The following is a 23,539-nucleotide window of genomic DNA, read 5'->3' on the forward strand; positions in this document are numbered from 1 at the left end:
GGCTTGGGGCAGGCATCGTAAAACCACTTCCTCCTGGCTATAGGCAGTGGAACAGCTAAATATCAAGGCCAAGAACTTCCGGGACCTGCTGACCGACGAGCCCTTCTCCCGGCAGGACATCATCACCCTCCAGGTGAGTGTCCCCTGCCCGCCTGCCCCAGCTGCCTTCAGCACCTGCAGCCAGCCCAGGCCTCTACAGGGCTGCCTCCTCAGTCTAGCTCTTACATCTCCTCCCCGATCCCCTACCCCCATGTCAGGGCCCCTCATATCTGTCCTCAAAGCCACCTGAGGCATCTGAATGGCCACTCTGCAGGCCTGGCTCTGCTTCAGCGCCTCGAGGGCAGGAGCTGGCATGAGCTCTGCAAAGACCCTGTATCTGGCACAGGGCTCCCTGCAGGTGTCAGAGAACCCCAAGTGAATTAATGAAAAACACTGACTTAGAAAAGCAGGTGCTGGCTGGAGCGTGGCCTGCTGAGTCAATCACCTCTGTGGCTTGTCCCATTCTAACCAGAGGTCGGCCCACGGCTGCCCACGTTCCGGTCCGATAGCTCCGTAACAGCGATGAATGCTCGTTAGCCATGTGCCTGGAGGAAGGTCACAGCTCAGCCAGCAGCTAGCGAGGCTGCGTCCCCGTCCCTGCCCCTGCCCCTGTTTGCTGCCCTGCCTGGGGCAGACCACCTCCTCCCTCATGCCCTGCTTGACTCCCCCAACCTCAGTGTAGCCCTGGCCTCTTCCGCACCTCTGACAGCTGGCCGTCCTTTGCTGCATGTGGCTGCCATTTGGCCGTAGGCTGGGTTCACTCTGCTGGGCATTCTCTTTTTGCCACAGGACCCCACCAATTTGGACAAGTTCAATGTCTCTAACTTCTATCATGTGAAGAATAACATGAAAATAATAGACCCAGGTATGTACACCTAGGGGCTGGGCTAGGCGAGGGGGCTTTTGGGTGAAATTGGGACAGTGCTCCCTGGGTAAAGCCCCCCCTTTCCTGGAGGTCAGGGGGTCCCAGCCCAGACAGGCCCTGCATTTTCTGAACCAGTGTTCAGAGAATCTGAGCCAACTGCAGCCTCAGAAACAATGGGCGGGATAGACTTGCTGCCCTGCCAGCACACCTGCTCAGGTTCCCCTGCTCCCTGCAGACTGGCCGGTGCTGTCAGTGGGCAGGTGGTGGGGTGACGGGGTCCTCCTGTTTCCCTGGCCTCTGGTGGCTGTCCTGCAGCCTTGGAGGAGCCAGCAGGACTCATGTTCAGAGGTCACTTGGCCTTGTGCTGCAGAGCAGTGGCCTGGGCACTTCGTGAGCATTGTTTGAACGGGTTTTAGGTAGGCTGAGCACGTGAACTGGGGGAGATTTGAGTCAGGAGAGCCTGAGGTCAGGGTTGGGGCTGGGCCGTGTCTGTGCTCTCTGCACAGGGATGCCGGCCCCTCTCCACAGGGTGGGCTGCTGTCCAAGGCCCAGTAGGCAGCAGGCACCCTCCTGAGTCGGCAAGAATGGGTGATTTCACATCTGGAAAGACCCCCAAACACTTCTATTATTTTAAATAAAAATAACCTTTAAAATTACAGAAGCAAAGCAACTGGGTGTGGTGGCTTATGCCTGTAATCCCAGCACTTTGGGAGGCCAAGGCAGGCGGATTGCTTGAGCTCAAGAGTTCAAGACTAGCCTGGGCAACATGGGGACACCCTGTCTCTACAAAAAATAGAAAAATTAGCTGGGTGTAGTTGGTGCGCCTGTAGCCCCAGCTACTTGGGGGGCTGAGGCAGGAGAATCGATTGAGCCCAGGAGGTGGAGGCTACAGTGAGCTGAGATCTTGCAACTGCTTTCTAGCTGGGGCAACAGAGCTAGACCCTGTCTCAAAAGGCTGGGCGCGGTGGGTCACGCCTGTAATCCCAGCACTTTGGGAGGCTGAGGCAGGTGGATCACGAGGTTACAAGATTGAGACCATCCTGGCTAACATGGTGAAACCCCGTCTTTACTAAAAACACAAAAAAATTAGCCGGGCGTGGTGGCGGGCGCCTGTAGTCCCAGCTACTCAGGAGGCTGAGGCAGGAGAATGGCGTGAACCTGGGAGGCAGAACTTGCAGTGAGCCGAGATCGCACCACTGCACTCCAGCCTGGACGATAGAGCGAGACTCCATCTCCACAAAAAAAAAAAAAAAGAAAAGAAAAAAAAAGCAAAGCGTATACTCTAAAAAGATTAGAATATACAGATAAATATAAAATATACAAATCAACCTGAAGTCCATCCTGAGACCCTTGTGAACTGCCTGGGGAGACCTTCAGGCCTGTAGCGGGGCACTGTGGCATTCTGTGGCTGGCAGTGGCACAGTGCCTGCGCCATGGCTGGACGGCCCTGGGCTATTCTAGATCTGTGTCCCCAGCACATGTGTGTGGGGAGGCTACTGGGGGCTCGGCGGGTCAGGGCCATGCTACTGTTTTGTAGATGAAGAGAAGGCCAAACAGGACCCGTCTTATTATCTGAAAAATACAAATGCCGAGACCCGAGAGACCCTGCAGGAGCTCTACAAGGAGTTCAAAGGGGACGAGATTCTGGCAGCCACCATGAAGGCCCCGGAGAAGAAGAAAGTGGACAAGCTGAACGCTGTGAGTGGCGGAGGGCACTCGGCCAAGCCCAAGCCCCATCTTCCTGCCCATCTCATGGCCTCTTGGAGTGGTCCTGGGAAAGGGGCTCATGGGGGCCTGGGATACACGGCAGGGAGGCAGCCAGGATCCCCCAGAGCTGTGGTGCCCCTGATGGCTCTGAATGCACAGCCCTGGGGCTGCCCTGAGGCAGATAGAATCTGAGAGGGCAGAAGGGGAGGGGCTGATGTCCACACTGGTCGTTGAAGAACCAAGGGGTGTGTGGGGGCATGGAGGGGAGATCCCTGCCACAGAAGGTCTGCCTTGTGCTGTGGTCCCAGCCTGAGCTCAGTAGCCAGGGCAGGCACGTTGAGCGGGCACATGTGGTTCTGTGGTGGCTGGGAGGGCAGGGCCCGATGTGCACTGGGGCCCAAAGCCATGCCAGGGAGAGTTGGGGCGTTTCACGGTCTGCTGCGGTGCTGAGGTGGATGGTATGCCTGGGACTGCACAGTGCCGCCTGTCTGGGGCTGTCGTGTTTGCTTCTTCCTCCTGTCAGGCAGAGCGTGGGGATCTGGAGCTAGGGGGAGTGCAGAGACATGGGCAGGTAGCTCTGAAGTTCTCCTTCTTAAAGAATTATTCAAATTCTGGAAAATTTGAAAAAGAAAGCTTGTTATCCAGTGTGTCACCCCGTCTAACACACTGCCCTTAGCACTTTGATATATTACTTTTTTTTTTCTTTTGGAAACAGGATCTTGCTATGTTGTCTAAGCTGGTCTTGAATTCCTGGCTTCAAGTGAGAGCCTCCTGCCTTGGCCTCCGAAAGTGCTGGAATTACAGGTGTGAGCCACTGTGCCTGGCTTGTATTTTCTTCTCATGGGAGAAACCCCTTTTTCTTCCTCTATGATAAAAAATAACATTTATTGGGGCTGATTAAATATGTAATGTGTTTAGTGTAGAAAGTTTGAAACTTTTAAAAAGAAATGAGGCCAGGCGTGGTGGCTCACACCTGTAATCCCAGCATTTTGGGAGGCTGAGGCAGGAGGATTGCTTGAGGCCAGGAGATCAAGACTAGGTTAGACAACATAGTGAGACCTTATCTCTACAAAAAATCAGCCAGGCGTGGTGGCATGCGCCTGTCGTCCCAGCTACTCGGGAGGCTGAGGTCGGAGGGTCACTTGAGCCCAGGAGTTGGAGGCTGCAGTGCACCAGGATCACACACCACTGCACTCCAGCCTGGGTACAGAGCAAGACCTTGTCTCATAAAAAAATTAAAATAAAATAAAAATAAATGAGAAGTCAGCCATACACTCCTAACCCTGAGGTGGCCAGTCCTGTGTGGTATTTTATCTCCGGGGTTTCACCTGATATCATAAGAGTCGGGATCCAGTAGAGGCCAGGGGACCCTGGCTTGGCCTAGCCTTGGCTTCTTCCTCCTGCTGGTTGGGGAGGCCCTCCTGGAGGAGAGGCACCAAGCAGGGCCTGGGGGGCAGGGGTGGCGTGTGATTGGCTTCTAGGCAAGCGACACGTCCCCACCCACCTGCCTCCATGGCACTGCTGAGGTGCCACCCTGGTTTCCTTGGCAGGCCCACTATTCCACAGGGAAGGTCAGCGCTTCCTTCACCTCCACCGCGATGGTCCCGGAGACCACACATGAAGCAGGTAGCCACCTTTGCCTCTGTAGCCACCTGCCATGTGACCCAAAAGTGGCAGGGGGTGGGTGTGCTCCCCGACTCCCACTTTATTGGTCTGTCAGGGGCTCCCACTGTCACCTGAGCCCCTAGTCCTCCCCCTCTTAGCTGCTGAACCCCTGCCAGCCCCATGAGGCTGGGGTGAGCCTGTGCGTGGCCTAAGCAGACCCTCGGCCTCCAGCTCCCCTGCTCTCCCCAGAGCTGGAGCCTAGTCCCCGCCTGTGTGTCTGAGGCCGGTGCTGCCTGGCATGGTGGGGCTGCCCCAGGGTGAGGGCAGGGGCTGAGCTGGGACCTTGGCTTGTAGCTGCCATCGACGAGGATGTGCTGCGCTACCAGTTTGTGAAGAAGAAGGGCTACGTGCGGCTGCACACCAACAAGGGCGACCTCAACCTGGAGCTGCACTGCGACCTGGTGGGTGTGGAGGCCAGCCACTCCCCATGCCCCAAGGTCATCTCTGGGTCATTTGACAGCCATGTCTTAAATATAGGGCTGCCACTGGTATGTGCTTGTTGTAGGAAATTCAGCCTGTCACTAGGCGGGACCCGCAGCAGTGCCCTGTGTCCTTCCTAGGGGGCCGCGTTGGCAGCATGGCCTGCGCACAGGTGCCAGTGTCTCAGAGAAGGGGCCAAGCCGCACCTGCTGCTCTGCCCACACTTCTCCCATGCGCTGTACTCTGGGCTGTGCGGCTGCACGGGTCCTGTTGCTTAGTGTTGTGGGTCCATCCTTGCCCAGTGTGGCCGGGCAGCTGACTCTGCTACATGTTAAAGACCAGCCTGGCCAACATGGGGAAACCCGTCTCTACTAAAACTACAAAAATTAGCCAGGCATGGTGGTGCATGCCTGTAGTCCTGGCTACTCGGGAGGCTGAGGCAGGAGAATGTCTTGAACCTAGGAGGCGGAGGTTGCAGTGAGCCAAGATCGCGCCACAGCACTCCAGCCTGGGCAACAGCAAGACTCCACCTCAAAAAAAAAAAAAAAAAAAGCCTCCTGTGGCTGTGGTGAGCTGCCTTTGGCAGCTCTCTGCTTCATACAAGTATTGGGGCTATGTTGCAGACACCAAAAACCTGCGAAAACTTCATCAGGCTTTGCAAGAAGCATTATTACGATGGCACCATCTTCCACAGATCCATCCGGAACTTTGTGGTGAGTGACGAGAGTCACTGGCTGCACAGATGAGCTTGGTGGGACATCGGGGGCTGGGTGGGCTTGTCCCTGCCCCGTCCCAGGGCCCTGGCCCATCCCACGGTGGCCAGGATGAGTCCAGTCGGTGATCCTCTGTTGGGGAACCCACAGGCTGACCCTTGAGGCCCCAGCCCATCCAGAACTGGGTTCACAAAGGGAGGTGGCTAGGAGGGCCCCTCATTATCACCAAGAGCCCAGCCCCTGTGTGGAGCCATCTGGCAGGAGGGGTGTCCTTCAGTCAGGCAGGCAGTGGGCCTCGGGTCTCAGAGTGTGACTTGCTCACTGGCTTTTGTTTTCACAGATCCAAGGGGGCGACCCCACAGGCACAGGCACGGGTAGGTACTGGTGCTGGGCCCCTCTCTGGGCACTTTGGCTGCTCCGTGGGGCATGAGGGGGTAGCTGGGCAGGGGTTGTGCACAGCTCAGACATGGAATCTGCTAGACCAGGGTGGAACGACTGGCAGCCATCAGTGCTGTGCCCCCTCAGGCCTGGCCCTCAGTTTTCTCATTTCCAGGTGGCTGTGAGGCCTGCATGGTAGAGGAGGCAAGAGTGTGTGATCTCTTCCCTGGGCCCCTGGGGTTTGCCTCAGACTGAGGCCAGCCCTCCCTCCTGCAGCCTCTCCAAGCCCCTCAGCCTGGCAGCTGCTTGGGTCCAGATCCCCCAACCTCCGTATTCCCATAGCTTGAGTGATGATGATGGTGGCCTTGACTCTTTAATCCCTGTCCCGGGGCAGGCCCCAGGCGGGGCTGGGGTGAGTGGGCAGCAGCCTGCCTGTTTGGAGGCGTGGGGGCTCCAAGGGACCCAGGAGTTGGTGACGTGGGGCTGGGAGCCACCCTATCAAGTGCCCCTGCCCCAGGCTGGGCTCAGCAAGGCCCTGATGCCCCTCGGGACTATGAGGTTTCTAGTTCTGCCTCGGCTGGGGCCCAGGCTTTCCTGCTCCCATGGGCCTTTCTCTTCCAGGTGGGGAGTCATACTGGGGGAAGCCCTTCAAAGATGAGTTCCGGCCCAACCTCTCACACACGGGCCGCGGCATCCTCAGCATGGCCAACTCCGGGCCCAACAGCAACAAGTCTCAATTGTGAGTCAGCTGGGCTGGCTGGGGTGGCCTGGGAGGTGAGCCGGCACTCTCTGCGGGTTCTTCCTCTTGGCCCTCTCTGAAGGGTGTGCCGGTTCTGAATCATACCCAGACAGTGTACGGCACACCTAGGCCAAGCATGTGCACCTGCGTTCAAAAGGGGGTCCCCAGAGTGAGTCAGCAGGGAGAGCTGCCCGCACCGGGTGTGTCCTCGAGAGACCAGAAGTCGGGAATTACTGGAGGTCCAGAAGGGCTTCTTGACAGGGACCAGGCATTCGTGTGGGTGCCTGTGGCCAGGCAGTGCTGGGGGAGGTCAGCGTGTGGGAGGGGTTGTGCAGGGCACAGGCTGGACAGGGAGAGGCGCCTGGAGAGACACAGGAGGTCTGGCCCTGGTGCATGTGGGGAGCAGTGTGCAGTCTGGTGGCAGGAGGCAGGGGATGGGGGGCCAGCAGGGCCATGCGCACAGGGGCCGGATGCCTGTATTGTGGAAGAACAGAGGTGCCCTTTCCATCCCCAGACAGTGGCCTGATTTTATGTTTCAGTCTTTCAATCGTTTTCTTCACATGGGTCCTGTGACTTCTGGGATAAAGCAACCTCTTAAGGATTTTTTATAGTTTATGATACTTTTGTAAATGGACTTTTTTTTCCAACTTTTGGGGATCATTGCTCATGTAGAGAAAAACTACCGTTCATTTTATATCTATCCACTTTAACAAATTATCTTATAATTCGGAAGTTTTTAAGATTTTTTTGGGTTTTCTAGATAGTCACGCTTATCACCAAAAGCTGGTCTGCTCTCTGCTTCCCTGGTGTGCACATCAGTCACGTCACCGTCACGTCACCGTGGGCCTGATGGGGGAGGAGGATGTGGGCATCTTGCTGTGCTCCATAGAAATCGCTGTTTTGCCTTTTCAGAACATTTGTTGTTGGGCTGTTTTTAGGAGGGTGGCTGACTTTTTAGAGGTTTCTTTGTTAGCATCTACTATGATGATTCTGTCCTTTTTCTGGTCCTCCTGGGATTTGTGGATGTGGCCACTACAAGGCCAGAGTGGATGGGTGTCTCCGTGGCATTCTGGGGTGAACCCTGGCCTGTCGTGGCTTTGCCGTGGCCTTCCGCCAGCTCACTGTCACACGTGGTCTCGGTTGTGTGGACTGGCTCCAGCAGGTTTTGCTGTGACAGGTGTGGCCCCTGCATGTTACGAGCAGGGCTGGCTGTGGCTTTGTGGCCTGGAATGGTTAAAATCACAGGGATGGCCGGGCGTGGTGGCTCACACCTGTAATCCCAGCACTTTGGGAGGCTGAGGTAGGTGGATTGCCTGAGCCCAGGAATTCGAGAGCAGCCTGGGCAACATGGCAAAACCCGATCTCTACAAAAAATAAAAAAAATTAGCGGGGCATGGTGGCGTGCGCCTGTAGTCCCAGCTGCTTGGGAGGGTGAGGTGGGGGGATCATCTGAGCCTGGGAAGTCAAAGCTGCAGTGAGCTAGGATCGCGCCACTGCACTCTATCCTGGGCAGCAGTGAGACCCTGTCTGGAAAAAAAAAAAAAAAATCAAACTGGAGTCAGCTGTGGTTAACAGCTGGGCAAAGGCAGCTGGCAGCTATTCGTGCCACTTCCTTGGGGCTTTCATTTCAGGGTTAACGGGCACTTGTTTCCATGAAGGCTGGTATTCTCTTGGCCTCGCTGTGCTGACCTTTTTTTTTTCTCATTCCTAATCACACTTTCCATTCCTCAGTCCCTTAGTGGTCTTTGAAGGGTTTGTCTGTTTTCACTTCACTTTGAAGGGTTTGTAATTGTTTTCAGTTTCTGTCTTTGCTTCTTCATGGTGCTTTTCCTCCTTCTTCACTTTAATCCATGTGTGCTTCTGATAGCCACGTCTGTCATTTTGAGGGTGCACGTTCCCTCTTCACTGCTTGCTGGTTGTTGGTAGCTTCCCTTTCAATTTCTTCTCAGCCAAGGATTGCCTAGGACTGTTGGTTATTTTCAAGTAGGTTGGGTGCGTGGTTTGTTTTTGTTGTTTGGCAGGGGCCAGGGCAGGGAATCATTTTATTATTTTTTATTTCTCTTTGGCTTAACCAGCCTGTGAAACTGCTGACAGATCAGTTGCCACCTTCTCTTCTTTTTTTTTTTTTTTTTTATGAGATGGAGTTTCACTCTTGTCACCCAGGCTGGAGTGCAATGGCGGGATCTCGGCTCACTGCAACCTCTGCCTCCTGGGTTCAAGCGGTTCTCCTGGGATTACAGACGCCCACCACCACACCAGGATAATTTTTTGTACTTTTAGTAGAGACAGGGTTTCACCATGTTGGCCAGGCTGGTCTCCAACTCCTGACCTCAGGTGATCCACCCACCTCAGCCTCCCAAAGTGCTGAGATTACAGGCATGAGCCACCACGCTCGGCCTTCTCTTCTTATTTCTAGTAGTATTTTGTGCTTTCTTGGACAACTGTTGCCAAAGGTTTGCCTATTTTACTGTATTCAAAGATCATTAGACTTTAATTTGTTACAGCTTTGTTTTCCCTTTTGTGATTCTTGTAATTAAAGATTTTCCAGGAGGAGGCCAGGCGCGGTGGCTCATGCCTATAATCCCAGCACTTTGGGAGGCCGAGGCAGGCAGATCACGAGGTCAGGAGATCGAGACCATCCTTGCTAACACGGTGAAACCCCATCTCTACTAAAAATACAGAAAATTAGCCGGGCATGGTGGCAGGCGCCTGTAGTCCCAGCTACTCAGGAGGCTGAGGCAGGAGAATGGCGTGAACCCAGGAGGCAGAGCTTGCGTTGAGCCGAGATCGCGCCACTGCACTCCAGCCCTCCAGCCTGGGTGACAGAGCGAGACTCCGTCTCCATAAAAAAAAAAAAGATTTTCTAGGAGGAGCTTGCCTCAGGATGGTTCTTTTACTTTCCTCTTATCTGAGTTTAATTCTGCTTCTAGTTTCCTTCACTGTGTTAGAAATCAGCGAGAGAGGGAACTGCTTGCAGGTCAGAGCTCAGGTCTGCACCGTTGCAGATGTCACATCTGCGGACACTTGTCTGGTGGCCTCGGGTGTGGTCAGACTTGGTGGGCTCAGGAGCGTGTCCCTGCATGGCTGGGGGGTGCATGTTTGATGCAGTGGAGGTTAAGTCCTGTGTCTCACCAGCCGGGTTGTGGGCTGTGCCTGCCTGCACCACCCTGGGGAGTGCTCCGTGCCGCTAGCGCCGGGACCCACCCCATGTCTTCCATCGTTTTCTTTTCAGCCTCTCTGGCTCTGCCCTCTGAGGGCTTTTTGAAGGCTCACAGCTGGGGTCTGTCGTGTTCTCCTTCATCCTGACAGTCTTTTTTTTTTTTTTTTTTCTTTGAGACGGAGTCTCGCTCCGTCCCCCAGGCTGTAGTGCAGCGGCGTGATCTCGGCTCACTGCAAGCTCCGCCTCCCAGGTTCATGCCATTCTCCTGCCTCAGCCTCCCTAGTAGCTGGGACTACAGGCGCCCGCCACACGCCTAATTTTTTGTATTTTTAGTAGAGATGGGGTTTCACCGTGTTAGCGAGGATGGTCTCGATCTCCTGACCTTGTGATCTGCCCACCTTGGCCTCCCAAAGTGCTGGGATTACAGGCGTGAGCCACTGTGCCTGGCCAATCCTGACAATCTTAAATGTGGACTTAATTCTTCAGGTGGTCTATTGCGTTCTATGATCTTGTTGCTTTCTAGTTACCATTTTTTATATTTATTTTCATTTGCTTCTCTTCTCTTTCTGCTGGTTTGGAAATTAGATGTTTTACTTCTGGTCTAAGGTTAAGAAGGACATCTATTTAAAGTCCAAAGTTGGCCAGGTGCAGTGGCTCACGCCTGTAATCCCAGCACTTTGGGAGGCCAAGGCAGGTGGATCACAAGGTCAAGAGATTGAGACCATCCTGGCTAACACAGTGAAACCCCGTCTCTACTAAAAATGCAAAAAAATTAGCTGGGCGTGATGGCGGGCGCCTGTAGTCCCAGCTACTCAGAAGGCTGAGGCAGGACTATGACATGAACCTGGGAGGCGGAGCTTGCAGTGAACCGAGATCGCGCCACTGCACTCCAGCCTGGGGGACAGAGCAAGATTCCATCTCAAAAAAAAAAAAAGTCCAAAGTTATGAGGTAGTCTCTGCCTTCCTCCCAGACCAGGCTGGCAGAAACTCTCTCCTCGTCTCATGGCAGTGCTGTTGGCTGTTTTAATTCCACCCCATTTCCTTTTTTCTTTTTCTTTTTTCTTGAGACAGACTCTGTCGCCCAGGCTGGAGTGCAGTGGTGTGATCTCAGCTCACTGCAACCTCTGCCTCCCAGGTTAAAGCGATTCTCCTGCCTTGGCCTCCTAAGTAGTTGGGACTACAGGCACACGCCACCACGCCCAGCTAATTTTTGTATTTTTAATAGGGACAGGGTTTTACCATGTTGGCCAGGCTGGTCTCCAACTCCTGGCCTCAAGTGATCTACCTGCCTTGGCCTCCCAAAGTGCTGGGATTACAGGCGTGAGCCACTGTGCCTGGACGACCTGAGCATTTTCTTGGTCCATGTTTATTTATGTTACCCACGTTTCTTAATCCCTTGATTCCTGTTCTGGCTTTGTTGCCTCCTTTCTCCTCAGTCCTTCGACAGGTCCCTTGATGGCATGGGGCTGGCTCTGGTTTTCCAGGTGTCCCCTCATCCCAGCCACCTCCCACAGAGCTGCATGGCCAACCTGGTTCTGGGCACAGGGACCACCTGACAGGCAGTGGGCAGCAGCCGGGGCAGCAGGAAGACCTGGGGACAGCTGGAGTTCTGGGGTCCCCTGGGCAGCCTTGGGGGCTAATGACCTGCCCTGGTGGGCAGCAGCAGGGAACCACGTGCACACATGCGTCCGTGGAAGCTGCAGGTTCCCAGAGCCGGCTGTAGAGGGTGGGCAGCTCCTGGTGTGCTCTTAGGCAGGCCAGGTGCAGAAGGTGCCATGCTCTCCCTAACCATCCAGCCCTCCTCCCCAGCTTCATCACGTTTCGCTCCTGTGCCTACCTGGACAAGAAGCACACCATCTTTGGACGGTAAGGGAAGCGGCTGTGTGAAGCCTGGGGGGTCAGTGGGCCAGGTGGGTTCCTTTCCCACCTGAGGCCTCCTCACTGCCTTTTTCGTGGACCTGAGTCATGTGCCATGCTGGCCGTCACTGCTGGGGGTTGAGGCTATGCAGAGCTGCGATGGAGGGTGCTCCATGTGCCAGGGAAGTCTGGCTCTCTAGACCCACCGGGCTCAGGAGAGGAGGAAACTCGCCCATGTGGCCTGGACACTGCCCTGTCTCAGACCCAGTGGCGCGCCACTCGCAAGCCTGGCCACACCCAGCTCCCTTCACCCTCTAGTCCAGGGGTCTTTCCAGCGTTGTGGGCCGCGTGGTCTCTGACGCCCACCCAGCTGTGTGGAAGCAGCACGAAACAGGGTGGACGCAGGTGATGTGGTTCTGGCCAAGTGGAACTCTGTTTATCAAACCAGCGGGGAGAGCACAAGCCACGTTTTGTGACTCCTATTTTTCCTGTGGGTGGGGGAAACCAAAAAAAAAACAGAAAAAAACCCAGCTGGATATGCCCAGGGCCATGGTCAGCCGACCCCGCCCTTGCCACTCCCTCTCATCGCCTTCCTGGCTGCTGCCCAAGGACCACCAGGCCAGCCTCGGGGCTCTCAACCCCTCTTCCCACGTGCCTTGGGGCTCAGCCGTGGGGGTGCCCTCCTTGAGCACACGCAGACCCACCTCTGTCTCCCTGCTGCAGGGTTGTTGGGGGCTTTGACGTACTGACAGCCATGGAGAATGTGGAGAGTGACCCCAAAACTGACCGCCCTAAGGTCTGTGCCCAGGGAGGTGGGGCGTGGCGGCTGGGGGCCAGGCAGGCGGGGGGAGGACCTGCCGTGCACTGAGCCCCCTTTGCTGCTAGGAGGAGATCTGCATTGATGCCACTACAGTGTTCGTGGACCCCTATGAGGAGGCCGATGCCCAGGTAAGGGGGCACGATGCCACCACCTAGGAGGGTCTGGGCCAGTGCACTTTTCCACCCCAAGCCTAGCATCTGTCCTGCCCGAGGTGCTGCCGGTTAGCCACCGCCCTGTTGTGCCACAGATCGCGCAGGAGCGGAAGACACAGCTCAAGGTAGCCCCGGAGACCAAAGTGAAGAGCAGCCAGCCCCAGGCAGGGAGCCAGGGCCCCCAGACCTTCCGCCAGGGCGTGGGCAAGTACATCAACCCAGCAGCCACGTGAGTGCCGCGGGGCTGGCCTCCCTGTTTCCCATGGTGTTTCCTAGGGCTGACTGAGGTCTGAGGGTCAGACCCAGAGGGGCAAGCAAGCTATGGGCGCTGGTCCCGGCCGTGGGCTTGTGCTGTGTGGCCTCTGCAGCCGAGGGACTGCCTCTGAAGGCCTGGCCGGGGCCTCTGTGGGTGGAAGAGATCAAATTCAGGGGGATGTGGGAGCAGCAGGTGGGAGGGGTTGGGCCTACACCGGGAGGGCTGTATGGAGACACAGACAAGTCAGGAGGGGCCGAGGGAGGGTGTGGGCTCCCAGCGGCTTCTTCTCTTCCCAGGAAGCGAGCGGCAGAGGAAGAGCCCTCAACCAGTGCCACTGTCCCCATGTCCAAGAAGAAGCCCAGTCGGGGTTTTGGGGACTTCAGCTCCTGGTAGCAGCAGGTTGGCCGCTGTGGACCTTGGTGGGGTTGCAGGGCTGGGGGCCCATGTCCACATCTCCATTTCCAGCCTTTCTAGCCTGCCCTCTGCTGCCAGCCAATAAATTGCTTGCCTGCTGCCTGCATCCCCTTTCCTGGCCCCTGGGAGCCCACAGCCTTCCCATCCCTTAACCTGTTGCCAAGGGCCTTGGCCCTGTTTCCAGGACCTGGCCCAGCCAGAGCCCACTGCTGGGACCTTCAAGCACAAGGCCTGCCCTACACCCAGGCTGGTGCCTCAGGCCTCTCCTCTAGTAGGCAGGCCAGGTTAGTGAGGAAGGACTGTGTCTCCAGATTCTGGTTTCCTCTTTAAGACAGGGTCTTGCTCTGTTGCCCAGGCTCCAGTGCAGTGGTGTGATCATGGCTCACTGCAGCCTCGACCTCCTGGGCTCAAGCAATCCTCCTGCCTCAGCCTCGCAAGTAGCTGGGACTACAGGCGTGCACCACTACGTCCAGCTGTATATGTCTGGTTTTCTTACCCCTACTTCTGTCATCTTCTCAGGGACAGCCTATTTATACAACCAGTGCGGTCCCCTGACCAACGCCATCACCTGGGACAAGTTTTCAGACCCCAGACTTACTGAGCCTAAGCCTCTGCAGGGTGGGCTTCTCGGTCTGTTTTGACAAAACTTCAGGGGCTTCTGAAGGCTGGTGCTGGACGGCAGCATTGACTTTCCTGCCGTGCCCTGCCTGGGCTCTCAGGGCCCCGCTCACCTGCTCTGGCTGTGAACCACCTGGGCTTCATCTCAAGCGTGCCTGGCGTCTCTGTGCCCCCGTGAGAATCTTGAGGGGACCCACACTGGGTTGAGGCCAGTGTCTCCTGCTGTGAGAACAAGTGGATGTCCCTCTCCCCGCCCTCCTGCTGAAGTGGCCTTGCTGCTCTCAGGCCCGGCCATTGGGCTCCAAGACTCTGCTCCTCCTGTCAGTCACTGACTCTGATGGCCTTGGGCCGGCTGCATCAGCAGCCCTTAAAGAAAGACCCCTCCCTCAACCCCCATTTTTCTGTTAAATATGCCCCTGGCTGGCTTTTTCTTCCGTCTTCAGCCCGGGCCAGTGGTCAGTGTTCTCATGTCATGGACTCTCCTTGCCTGACACTTGCCTCTTGGGCTCCCTGTTGCCCTCAGGCCACCCCCAACTTCTAGTTCTTCACACTAAGCCCTAACTTAGGCCTTCTTCTTGGTTTTCTCATTTTTGTTGCCCCAAATCTTGAACCTGTCAGCAACTTGCAGGCTGTACCTCTGCCCTTCCTTTTCTCATCAATCAATCAATCACTGATGCTGAAGCTGCAGGCCTGAGCCCTTTGTCTCCCTGGATGCTAGGTGGCGCCTCATCTGCATCTCTGCCTCACCCCGTCCACTGCCACAGGCTGCCTGATGACCGCTAGAGGTATGTCTGCCCCTCGTCACCCTGCTGCACACCAATCTGTGGCCCTTCATCATGCTAAGAACAAGAACTGCGCCGTGGCTGGCTCCTTCTCTTCTCCAGCCCATCCCTCTGCAGCCTGTCATCCCTGTCTGTGACCATTGGTCGGGCCCCTGGGCTCTAGGGTGACTTTTGACGCCCTCCATCCCTCCCGCCAGGCACTGTCCTCCGCAAGGCCTGGTGCAGCCCTGGCAGTAACTGGCTTGTAAGAGGCTCAGACACCAAGCTGGGCCTGCAGAGGAGGGGCACAGTAGGACACAGTGACTGCCCAGGTGTCCACACACCTGTAGGCCTCTGAGCCAGCGTCCAGGGTACAGGTGCGGGTGGTGGGGATGAAGGCCTGACCAGGGAGGGAGAAGCAGGTTTGGAGAGGACCCTGTGCCCACCCTGACAGACACCCTGGCTGGCCCTGACTGACTGTATTCTCTGGACACATTCAAATCCCCCATTGGTGGGGGCAGAGAAGTAGGACCAGGCCGCCCTTGGCTCCAGAGCTCGAAGACCCCAAGACAGCCCTCTGCTCTCAGCGGCGCCACAGAGAGCCTGGGCTCAGCCTTCTGCATCAGGACATGGCCTCGTCCACTAAGGGCACGATTTAAACATTTGACATCAGAAGCTTTATTTGTAAACCTCACACAGATAAGGACCAAGGGCTGGCGGTGTGGCCAGAGGACAGGGGAAGCTGAAGGCCCCGTGCTTGAGCTCGGCAGTCCTGCTCCTTGCAGTGAAGCCACCGTGGGTGACCGTCCAGCCTCACCTGGTGGCCTGCACAGTGAGGGAAGGGCTTCAGGGCCATCTGCTCCCAGGGCAGGGGACAGGCCACCAAGGACCTTTGGCAAATGAAGGTTTACATTTCTGTAGTTTGTTTTAGAGCTTAATTTGTAGTTTTTTAGCTATTAAAACCATTTGAATTTTTAATGACCTGATGAGGGCATCAGGTAAATTAAAGGATTTTGGGAAGATTCTTATTTCCAATTCTAATATCTGACAGATGCCATCAAGAATAAGCATTAAGGTATAAAAAATACTGTGTGTATAAAACAATGCCAAACCACATTCCTACAGCAAATGCACTGTGCCATTTATAACCCTGACATCACCTCCCAAGGCTCTCAAGGAAGATTTATTTTAAATAACTTAAATAGAAGTCCTAGATGATATTGTTTAGGAATTTAAGAGGGTGGTGGATATGGTCCTGTGAATAGCACTTCCCCTGAAGCCAGCTCATGGTCTGTTCATTTGGTTTAAAAATGAGCTTGTATTTTGCAGAAGCCCAACAAAAAAAAAGTGATAAAAGTGTTGTTGGTATAAATTACAAAAAAAAAAAAAAATACAGAAGTCATAAGACTACTAGTAAAAAATGTTCAATCAATGCCGTCACAAAAGACAGTACAAAAACCAAAGTGCCCAAATAGAAGGAGCAGCGAACTTGCCCAAAACAGAAAAGCTCTAAATAGAACTTTAGTATATACAAAAACCACTCGGTAGAGTTTTAGAAGTTTCTTCCATGTAAGTGAAGCATCTTGAGTCACTCAGGACTTGGCTGTCCTCGCACCCATGGCAGGCTGGGGACGGCACGAACCTCCAACTGTTTCCCCTAGTCCCTGGGGCATGGGAGGCTGGGTTCCCACATGGGAGAGGAATGAAGACTCGAAGGGAAGGGTCAGTTTAAGATAAGTTTTCAGTGAACTCCTTCTTCCACCCGGGAAGGTGTCTTTCAGCCTCTTCACAGTCTCAAGACAATTGACTGAAGCCACAGGCGTTGCCAACTTCATAGGCCAGCTTGTGGGCGGAGCCTCTTCAGGCTTGAGACCATGGCAGCAAGAGCCCTGCAGCGTGCAGTGACCCCTGCGCTCTGGGTGGCTGCACGCGAGCTCAGGAGGACAGGATGTGCTGGGCCAGCCTAAACCCTCGGGGGAGACTAGCGCAGGGATAAAGCAGCTTGCAGGGCCATAGCCGGATGTGGAGGCTTCCAAGACAGTACAAAGATTTCCTTCCTTTCCTAAGTGGAAGATGTGCTTTAAAGGAACTTCTGCCTCTGTCACTCCTGCTGAGTGGATGCATCTCAGTGCCATGCCCACCAGGGCAGCGGCATTTCCCACCTGCCAAGGCTTCCAGGCTTGGGCAAAGAGATGGCACCCAAAGGCATGCTGTGTGTGGGCAGTGAGCTCGAGTGGGCACAGCCCAGTGCCTGCCTGGACCGCAGGTCTGGGTTTAGGAAGGGCTGAAGTCGGGGGAGGTGTGAAGCTGGGCAGGTGGCCACGTTCTTATTGTCAGCCAGCTCACACTCTTGCCCCTAGACTAGCCTTGTCTGAAGGCAGCTTCAGAGCCACTTGCCAGGCTGAGAACTATCCGGGCTCAGTGCTCTCCTATCTGCTGCCCCTCGGTCCCCCTGCCTGCCCTCTGCCCTGAGACAAGTTACTAAATGTTGAAAACCAAACTTATCTGGGAGTGGTTTTTGACCTCCATCCTCTGCAAAGTGGCCTAAACCCTTATGGGGTGCCCACTGCTGGTGGAGGGCAGGTGGATGAGTGGATTGTAATTTATAATAAAATATATGGCAGAAACAGAGGCCTTAGGAGATTGCACAGGCCCCTCTATCAGTTCAAGTGACATGGGACAGCACCACGCAGGGACGGGCAACGCGTCCAGCACGCCAGGCGCCTTCATGCACAAAGGCTAAACTTGTTGCTTTAACCTTTTCTGAACAAATTTTAAACATTCTGGCAAATGTCAAGTTTTGAAGTTTTTCCTGTGGGTTCTGGCCTCTTTCATATGCAAAAATAATTCTTTTTCTTCAAGTACATCCAGGGTAGAAAATGAAATCCGACTTTTACTCGGTCCAGCGTGTTACTCTATAGACATGGACCAGCCACTCAGCAACTGCCTGACACCTAAGCTGCTGTCACTGCTGAGGGCACAACCCCTGGCACCAGACCCTGTGAGGCTGTCACCGCAGTAAGGGCACCTCTGCGGGCCCCGGGACAGCCTTCTCTAAGGGCTCGCCTGCTTTCTAGATAAGGAATCTGCTGGCTTAAATAAACAACATGCCCCACTAGACACCATTCTCAACTTAGAGTGTATCTAAAATGTCATCTGTGCTGGCCTCTGTTTTTGAACAAGCTAAAAACCAAAAATGCCCTTAGTGTATAAGTCTGTTGACTGCCTCTGGAAGATTCTTAAATGAACACTGTACTTTAACGGCTCATTTGCAAGAGGAATAGCCAATTTGAAGTTCTGCAAATTTAAGAAAAACAGCGGGGTGGAGGGTGGGCTACAATACCTTTTCTCTAAAAAAGGGAATGGTGAGACTTGCTATCTAAAGAGACCCTGTCCCTATGGTCTTCAGAGACTCAGTCTGGTTCTCTTTTTTTTTTTTTTTTTTTTTAAATTGAGACGGAGTCTCGCCCTATCGCCAGGCTGGAGTGCAGTGGCGCGATCTTGGCTCACTGCAACCTCCGCCTCCTGGGTTCAAGTGATTCTCGTGCCTCAGCCTCCCGAGTAGCTGGGATTAAAGGCATGCGCCACCATACCCAGCCTTTTTTTTTTTTTTTTTGAGACGATGTCTCACTTTTGTCCCCCAGGCTGGAGTGCGATGGCATGATCTTAGCTCACTGCAACCTCCGTCTCCCAGGTTCAAGTGATTCTCCTGCCTTAGCCTCCTGAGTAGCTAAGATTACAGGCACTCGCCACCATGCCCGGCTAATTTTTGTATTTTTAGTAGAGATGGGGTTTCACCATGTTGGCCAGGCTGATCTAGAACTCCTGACCTCAGGTGATCCACCCATCTTGGCCTCCCAAAGTGCTGGGATTACAGGCGTGAGCCACCGCACCCGGCCCCAGTTTGGTTTTCAACTGAACCTTAAAAAAGCAGAGCCCAACTATATTGAAGACAAAGGTGAAAGGAAGATATTAACTAGGCAGGTAAGTCATTAGTTGGTTAATTCTTTCTCTAGAACTTGAGAAGTTAGAAAAAGTTCATTGAAAATTTTCAGAAACAACTGTGTACACGAAGAGGACAGATCCGAGGGACACCTTACCCACAGAGATGGCCGAGAGTGTCAAGAGCTATGCGCAGCTAGCCTTTGAGGTCAGAGGGCAAGAAAGGCTGTCACCAGATGCTCCTACGTTTCCATTACATTCACAGTTTCTTTCACAAAACAGCATTCGAAGGAGAAGGGAAAGTTCGCACATTACTCCCAGCCATTGTCTTTGATCATGTGAGCAAGCTCAATGATGAATTTTCCTTCCTTATATTTCTGACTGCTCTCAAAGGCATGCTCCTTGAAAAAGAAGAGACAAAGGTTTCAGGACAGAAGGTTTCACTTTTCAATTTCATCACTCTTTTGGCAAAACCCCCCCCCAAGTCTATACTATGAACTATACCCAGATGTTCCCTGAGCGGTGCACTCATCTGGCGCTGGGAGGGTCTGTTCCAGGTGAGTCCATTGAGGCAGTGTAGGTTTACTTTGCATTTGTTGTTAAAGGTTTTTCATGTGCTCGCTTCGGCAGCGCATATACTAAAAGGTTTTTCATTTGTTTGTTTGTTTTGAGATAAGGTCTCACTCTGTCACTCAGGCTGGAATGCAATGGTCTGGTCATAGCTCACTGCAGCCTTGACCTCCAGGACTCAAGTGATCCTTCCACCTCAGGCTCCCAAAGTGCTGGGATTACTTGTAGGACAGTGTGAATGCAGATCTGTTTACTGAACATTTACTACATGTGGGACAATTTAAGAGGCTTGAAGAGATGCAAAAGACTACACTCCAGGAATTCCGTGCATAACTAGCGTGAAGGCAAATACAGGGAGAGTGACATAAACAGGTCAAAGACATCTGGAGGCTGGGCGCAGTGGTGCACACCTGTCATCCCAGCACTTTGGGAGGCCAAGGAAGGAGGATGACTTGAGTCCAGGAGTTTGAGACAAGCCTACGCAACACAGTGATTTTCTTCTACAAAAATCAAAAACTTAGCTGGGTGTGGTGTGCCTGTAGTCCCAGGTACTTGGGAGGTTGAGGTGGGAGGACTGCTTCAGCCCAGAAGGTCAAAGCTGCAATGAGCTGAGATCGACCAAGACCCTGTCTCAAAAAACAACAACAAAAAACAGGATATCTGGAGAAGGTCCTTCATGGGGAGGAGTTAACATCTCTCCCACAGACACATCCTCATCATTTTGTTTTGCTGAGTGTGTGGCCTGGTGCTAGGGACACAGATGACCAAGATGGATCCTGCCTACCCAAGCGGCAGCCCCAGGTGTGGCAGACACAGGAAGGACTGTGCCAGCAGGAAGCAGCGGGTGCAGCCATAGAGGGGAATGCAGTGTGGTGGCCATGCAGGGAAGGCACGGGTTTCTGGAAGTGGGGCCCACAGATGGGTATGGGGCTGACTGACCAGGGGAAGGGCTAGGGATGCGTGCTAGTCTTGTGGAGCCTGTTTCCATGGTGTAAACTGTGGCCTTCCAAAACTCACGAGGAATCTGGGAGACCAGAGATGATCAGGAATTCAGGAAAGAGGCAGAGCAGGTGGCCTGGACCCGAAGAACACCAGAGCCAGAATGGGAAAGCCTCCTTCAACAAAGGCAGGCAGGCCGGGCGCGGTGGCTCACGCCTGTAATCCCCGCACTTTGGGAGGCTGAGGTGGGTGGATCACTTGAGGTCAGGAGTTTGAGACCATCTCAAAAAACAAACAAAAAACAACAACAACCGGGGAAGGCATGGGAGCATCCAACAGAAGGCAGATGGCCAGGGGGTCAAAACCATGGAATCTCTGGTGGCCTGGGGGAGGGGAGGACTCGGCCACGAAGGTCAGAGAGAGTGGAGCCTGGAAGAGAGACTTCAGGGCAGCGTAGAGGAGGGAAGCGGGGCAGGAAGGTGCAGGGCCTGAGGAGGCCAGATCAGCCATGTGGTGGAGAGAGAAGGGAGCTAGAGGTGAAGGCTGGAGAGGAGGTGGCGATTGCAACCTTCAATTCAAGGTCCCTGAGAAAGGGATTTGGGGTAAAGAGCTCATGGGGCAGCTCTCTGTCTCTGACTCCAGCAGGTCTGGTGCTGAGGTCTTCTAGACTTGTCCCTGACAGTGGGCACAGCCTCCCGCAGCCCCCTGCAGCCTCCTCGGCCTCCTCCCACACCAGGCTCTGCTCAGCGGGCTGAGGGCGGGCTGGGTGCAGAGAGCCTGGCTTAGGAAGAAACAGGGCTTGAAAACATGGTGTTTTCGGTTTTTGTTTTGGGTTGGGGTATCACTGTCACCCAGGCTGGAGGGCAATGGTGAGACCATGCCTCACTGGAGTCTGGACTTCCCACCTCGGCTGAGGAACTGGGGTTTCTGAAAGTGCTGTGACTGGTACCATGGGCCACACTGCACGGGGAGGTGTGGCTCAGTGGCAACTTAGTGCCACGTCCCCTTGTGGCACGAGCATCCCCTTGTGGCACTCACGTATTTCCACCCGAGCGTGGTCTTGCAGTTCTCGCAGTAGATGTCGGCAACCGCATGCAGCCCGGTGAGAAGGACCCTCTCCTCTGCAGGGCCGCAGCCCACGTTCACCCTGCGGGGACAGAGGGGCCACTGCGCTGCAGGCCCGGCCCGCCCCTGACCAGGCCCCACCCCATCCTCCTAAGAGTTCCCCCAAAACAGGGAACCTCCCAGAGAGCAGTGCCGTGCCTCTCCCCCAGCCCTGCCCGCCCCCACCATCAATGGGAAAGATCAGTGATGGGACAGGCTAGGGGGCAAGATCCTTAGCGCGTTTCAGAAACTCCCGGGGGGGGGATGGTGGGTTCTTTCAGGACCCCTAAAGACCCAGGTGATTCTACACAGGGCACTGTGTAGGTGCCATCCAGGCCGTCCCGGGGCCCGCACCGCTCCCCCCGCGCTGAACCAGGGTACTCACACGGAATTGAAGAGGTAGGCACGTCCCTGGCTCCCCTGAAAGGACTGAAAGAAGAAGGTCCCGTGAGATTGGCTGCGAGTGCTTTCTGGAACGAAGCGGTGCTGCCCAGAGCCAGGGGAGTCCAGCCCCGCGGCTGTTAGCTGCGCCGGGATGCGTCACCGGGAGCAGACACCGGCGTCCCCCCTCCAGAACTCCACTTCTAATAACAGCCACTTAACGGAGCTGCAAGCTGTTTTTCATTGTAGACAGGAGTGGCTGATTCTGCTGCGTCAACATTCTGCAAGTGACTATTATTGGGAATCATGGCAAGATCAGTTTTTAAATGGTGAGCTTCATATGTCTGGACAACTTTACCTTAGAAGAGTTCTGAGAGGGGATCACGAATGATTTTCTCTACCCAAAAACCCACAGATCCTCAAAATGCTCTCCTCGCCGCCTCTTCTGCAGCAGTTCAGATGCGCTCACACTGCCAGATATTAGGGGGTAGGGGGAGGTGTCCATATTTTCCCACTGAAATGTTTTAAAAGTCACAGCATGGCTGAGTATGGCGGCTCACGCCTGTAATCCCAGCGCTTTGGAAGGCTGAGGTGGGCAGATCACCTGAGGTCAGGAGTTTGAGACCAGCCTGGCCAACATGGTGAAACCCTGTCTCTACTAAAAATACAAAAGTTAGCTGGGCGTGGTGGCGGGCACCAGTAACCCCAGCTACTTGGGCGGCTAAGATAGGAGAATCACTTAAACCCGGGAGGTGGAGGCTACAGTGAGCCAAGATTGCGCCACTGCACTCCAGCCTGGGCAACAAGAGTGAAACCCCGTCTCGAAAAAAAAAAAAAAAAAAAGTCATAGCACAAGATGGCCTTTCACTTGGAGAAAGGCCATTCCAGTGACATCTATCTCACCAGGAAAATAAAACAAGCTGAGAAACAGCTCATGGTATATTCACGTATGCTAAGATGGCTGAGCGTGAAAGAGCCAGAATAGGGCATCTGCACTCCCTGATGCACTTGGTCACTCCCCACGACCTTTGCCCTCACGGGACAGGTGGGAACGCCTGCTCCAGTGCCAGCCTCAAGTCTTAATTGACCTCAAACATAATCAAAGAAATGCAAACCAAATCAAAAATTTTGGGGGGAGTTGGGGTTTTGAGATGGAGTGTCACTTTGTCACTCAGGCTGGAGTGCAGTGGCACCATCTGGACTCACTGCAGCCTCTGCCTCCAGGGTTCAAGCAATTCTCCTGCCTCAGCCTCTCCAGTAGCTAGGACTACAGGCACATGCCACTAGGCCCAGCTAATTTTTGTATCTTTAGAGATAGGATATTTTAGAGATAGGGTTTCGCCATGTTGGCCAGGCTGGTTTCGAACTCCTGGACTGAAGTAATCTGCCTGCTTCGGCCTCCCCAAGTGACGGGATTGCAGGCGTGAGCCACTGCGCCTGGCTTACATTACAGTTTATAATGGAGGCTGTCATTTAAAAATGTCTTAGGTGAGCTGGTAAGAGATGCTCGCTCAATACCACTCCCACAAAGGAAACCGCATATGTCATACATGATGTACACTGTCAGATTTTCATATCTAAATTTCATTGGAAAGAAAACAGGAAAGCAACATTTCTGTATAAAACAAAGATGGTTTTATATTGGCAGGCATGAACCACCATGCCCAGCCCTTTTTTGGGGTTTTTGACCTAACAAAGGCAAAAGGCTATGAGGAGTGTGACTGAAACACGATTTGACAATATCGAAGTGGAAAAGGCACACACTATAGGACCCAGCAGTCCCACTTCTAAGAATTTACTGTAAACAACAAACCAGCTTGAGTATATAAGGAAATGTGACAGGAATGGTCACAGGTTACAGTGTTCATAATTAGGAAAACAAACAACAACAACAACAACAACAAAAACGGGCTGAGGCAGGAGGATTGCTTGAGCTCAGGAGTTCGAGAGCCATGATTACACCACTGCACTCCAGCCTGGGGGACAGAGCAAGAACCTGCCTCTAAAAAACATAAATAGGCCAGGCGCGGTGGCTCACG

General features: G+C 54.2%; 2 protein-coding genes across 4 annotated transcripts in view; one reads left to right on the forward strand and one right to left on the reverse strand.

Annotated features, from left to right (window-relative positions):
* Nucleotides 1-15,586, forward strand: part of PPIL2 (peptidylprolyl isomerase like 2) — a 32,109-nt gene extending 16,523 nt beyond the window's left edge. The window contains exons 8-21 of one of the 3 annotated variants that reach the window (XM_008959883.3): nucleotides 44-133; nucleotides 829-904; nucleotides 2,442-2,602; nucleotides 4,162-4,237; nucleotides 4,571-4,677; nucleotides 5,320-5,409; nucleotides 5,750-5,783; nucleotides 6,409-6,526; nucleotides 11,496-11,552; nucleotides 12,267-12,339; nucleotides 12,429-12,491; nucleotides 12,611-12,744; nucleotides 13,068-13,170; nucleotides 14,522-15,586. In XM_008959883.3, coding sequence (XP_008958131.1) covers nucleotides 44-133; nucleotides 829-904; nucleotides 2,442-2,602; nucleotides 4,162-4,237; nucleotides 4,571-4,677; nucleotides 5,320-5,409; nucleotides 5,750-5,783; nucleotides 6,409-6,526; nucleotides 11,496-11,552; nucleotides 12,267-12,339; nucleotides 12,429-12,491; nucleotides 12,611-12,744; nucleotides 13,068-13,164 — 1,176 coding nt within the window. In that variant the 3' untranslated portion in view covers nucleotides 13,165-13,170; nucleotides 14,522-15,586. Of the gene's footprint in view, nucleotides 1-43; nucleotides 134-828; nucleotides 905-2,441; nucleotides 2,603-4,161; nucleotides 4,238-4,570; nucleotides 4,678-5,319; nucleotides 5,410-5,749; nucleotides 5,784-6,408; nucleotides 6,527-11,495; nucleotides 11,553-12,266; nucleotides 12,340-12,428; nucleotides 12,492-12,610; nucleotides 12,745-13,067; nucleotides 13,171-13,704 lie in introns of all 3 variants that reach the window. The other 2 variants (XM_008959885.4, XM_008959884.3) reach the window with 2 other exon arrangements.
* Nucleotides 15,219-23,539, reverse strand: part of YPEL1 (yippee like 1) — a 38,262-nt gene continuing 29,941 nt past the window's right edge. The window contains exons 3-5 of the mRNA XM_008959881.4: nucleotides 21,505-21,548; nucleotides 21,054-21,162; nucleotides 15,219-18,907 (exon numbers count right to left, since the gene is read on the reverse strand). Coding sequence (XP_008958129.1) covers nucleotides 18,818-18,907; nucleotides 21,054-21,162; nucleotides 21,505-21,548 — 243 coding nt within the window. The 3' untranslated portion in view covers nucleotides 15,219-18,817. The remainder of the gene's footprint in view (nucleotides 18,908-21,053; nucleotides 21,163-21,504; nucleotides 21,549-23,539) is intronic.

Source organism: Pan paniscus, chromosome 23, assembly GCF_029289425.2.
Source record: "Pan paniscus chromosome 23, NHGRI_mPanPan1-v2.0_pri, whole genome shotgun sequence".
Taxonomy (NCBI): domain Eukaryota; kingdom Metazoa; phylum Chordata; class Mammalia; order Primates; family Hominidae; genus Pan; species Pan paniscus.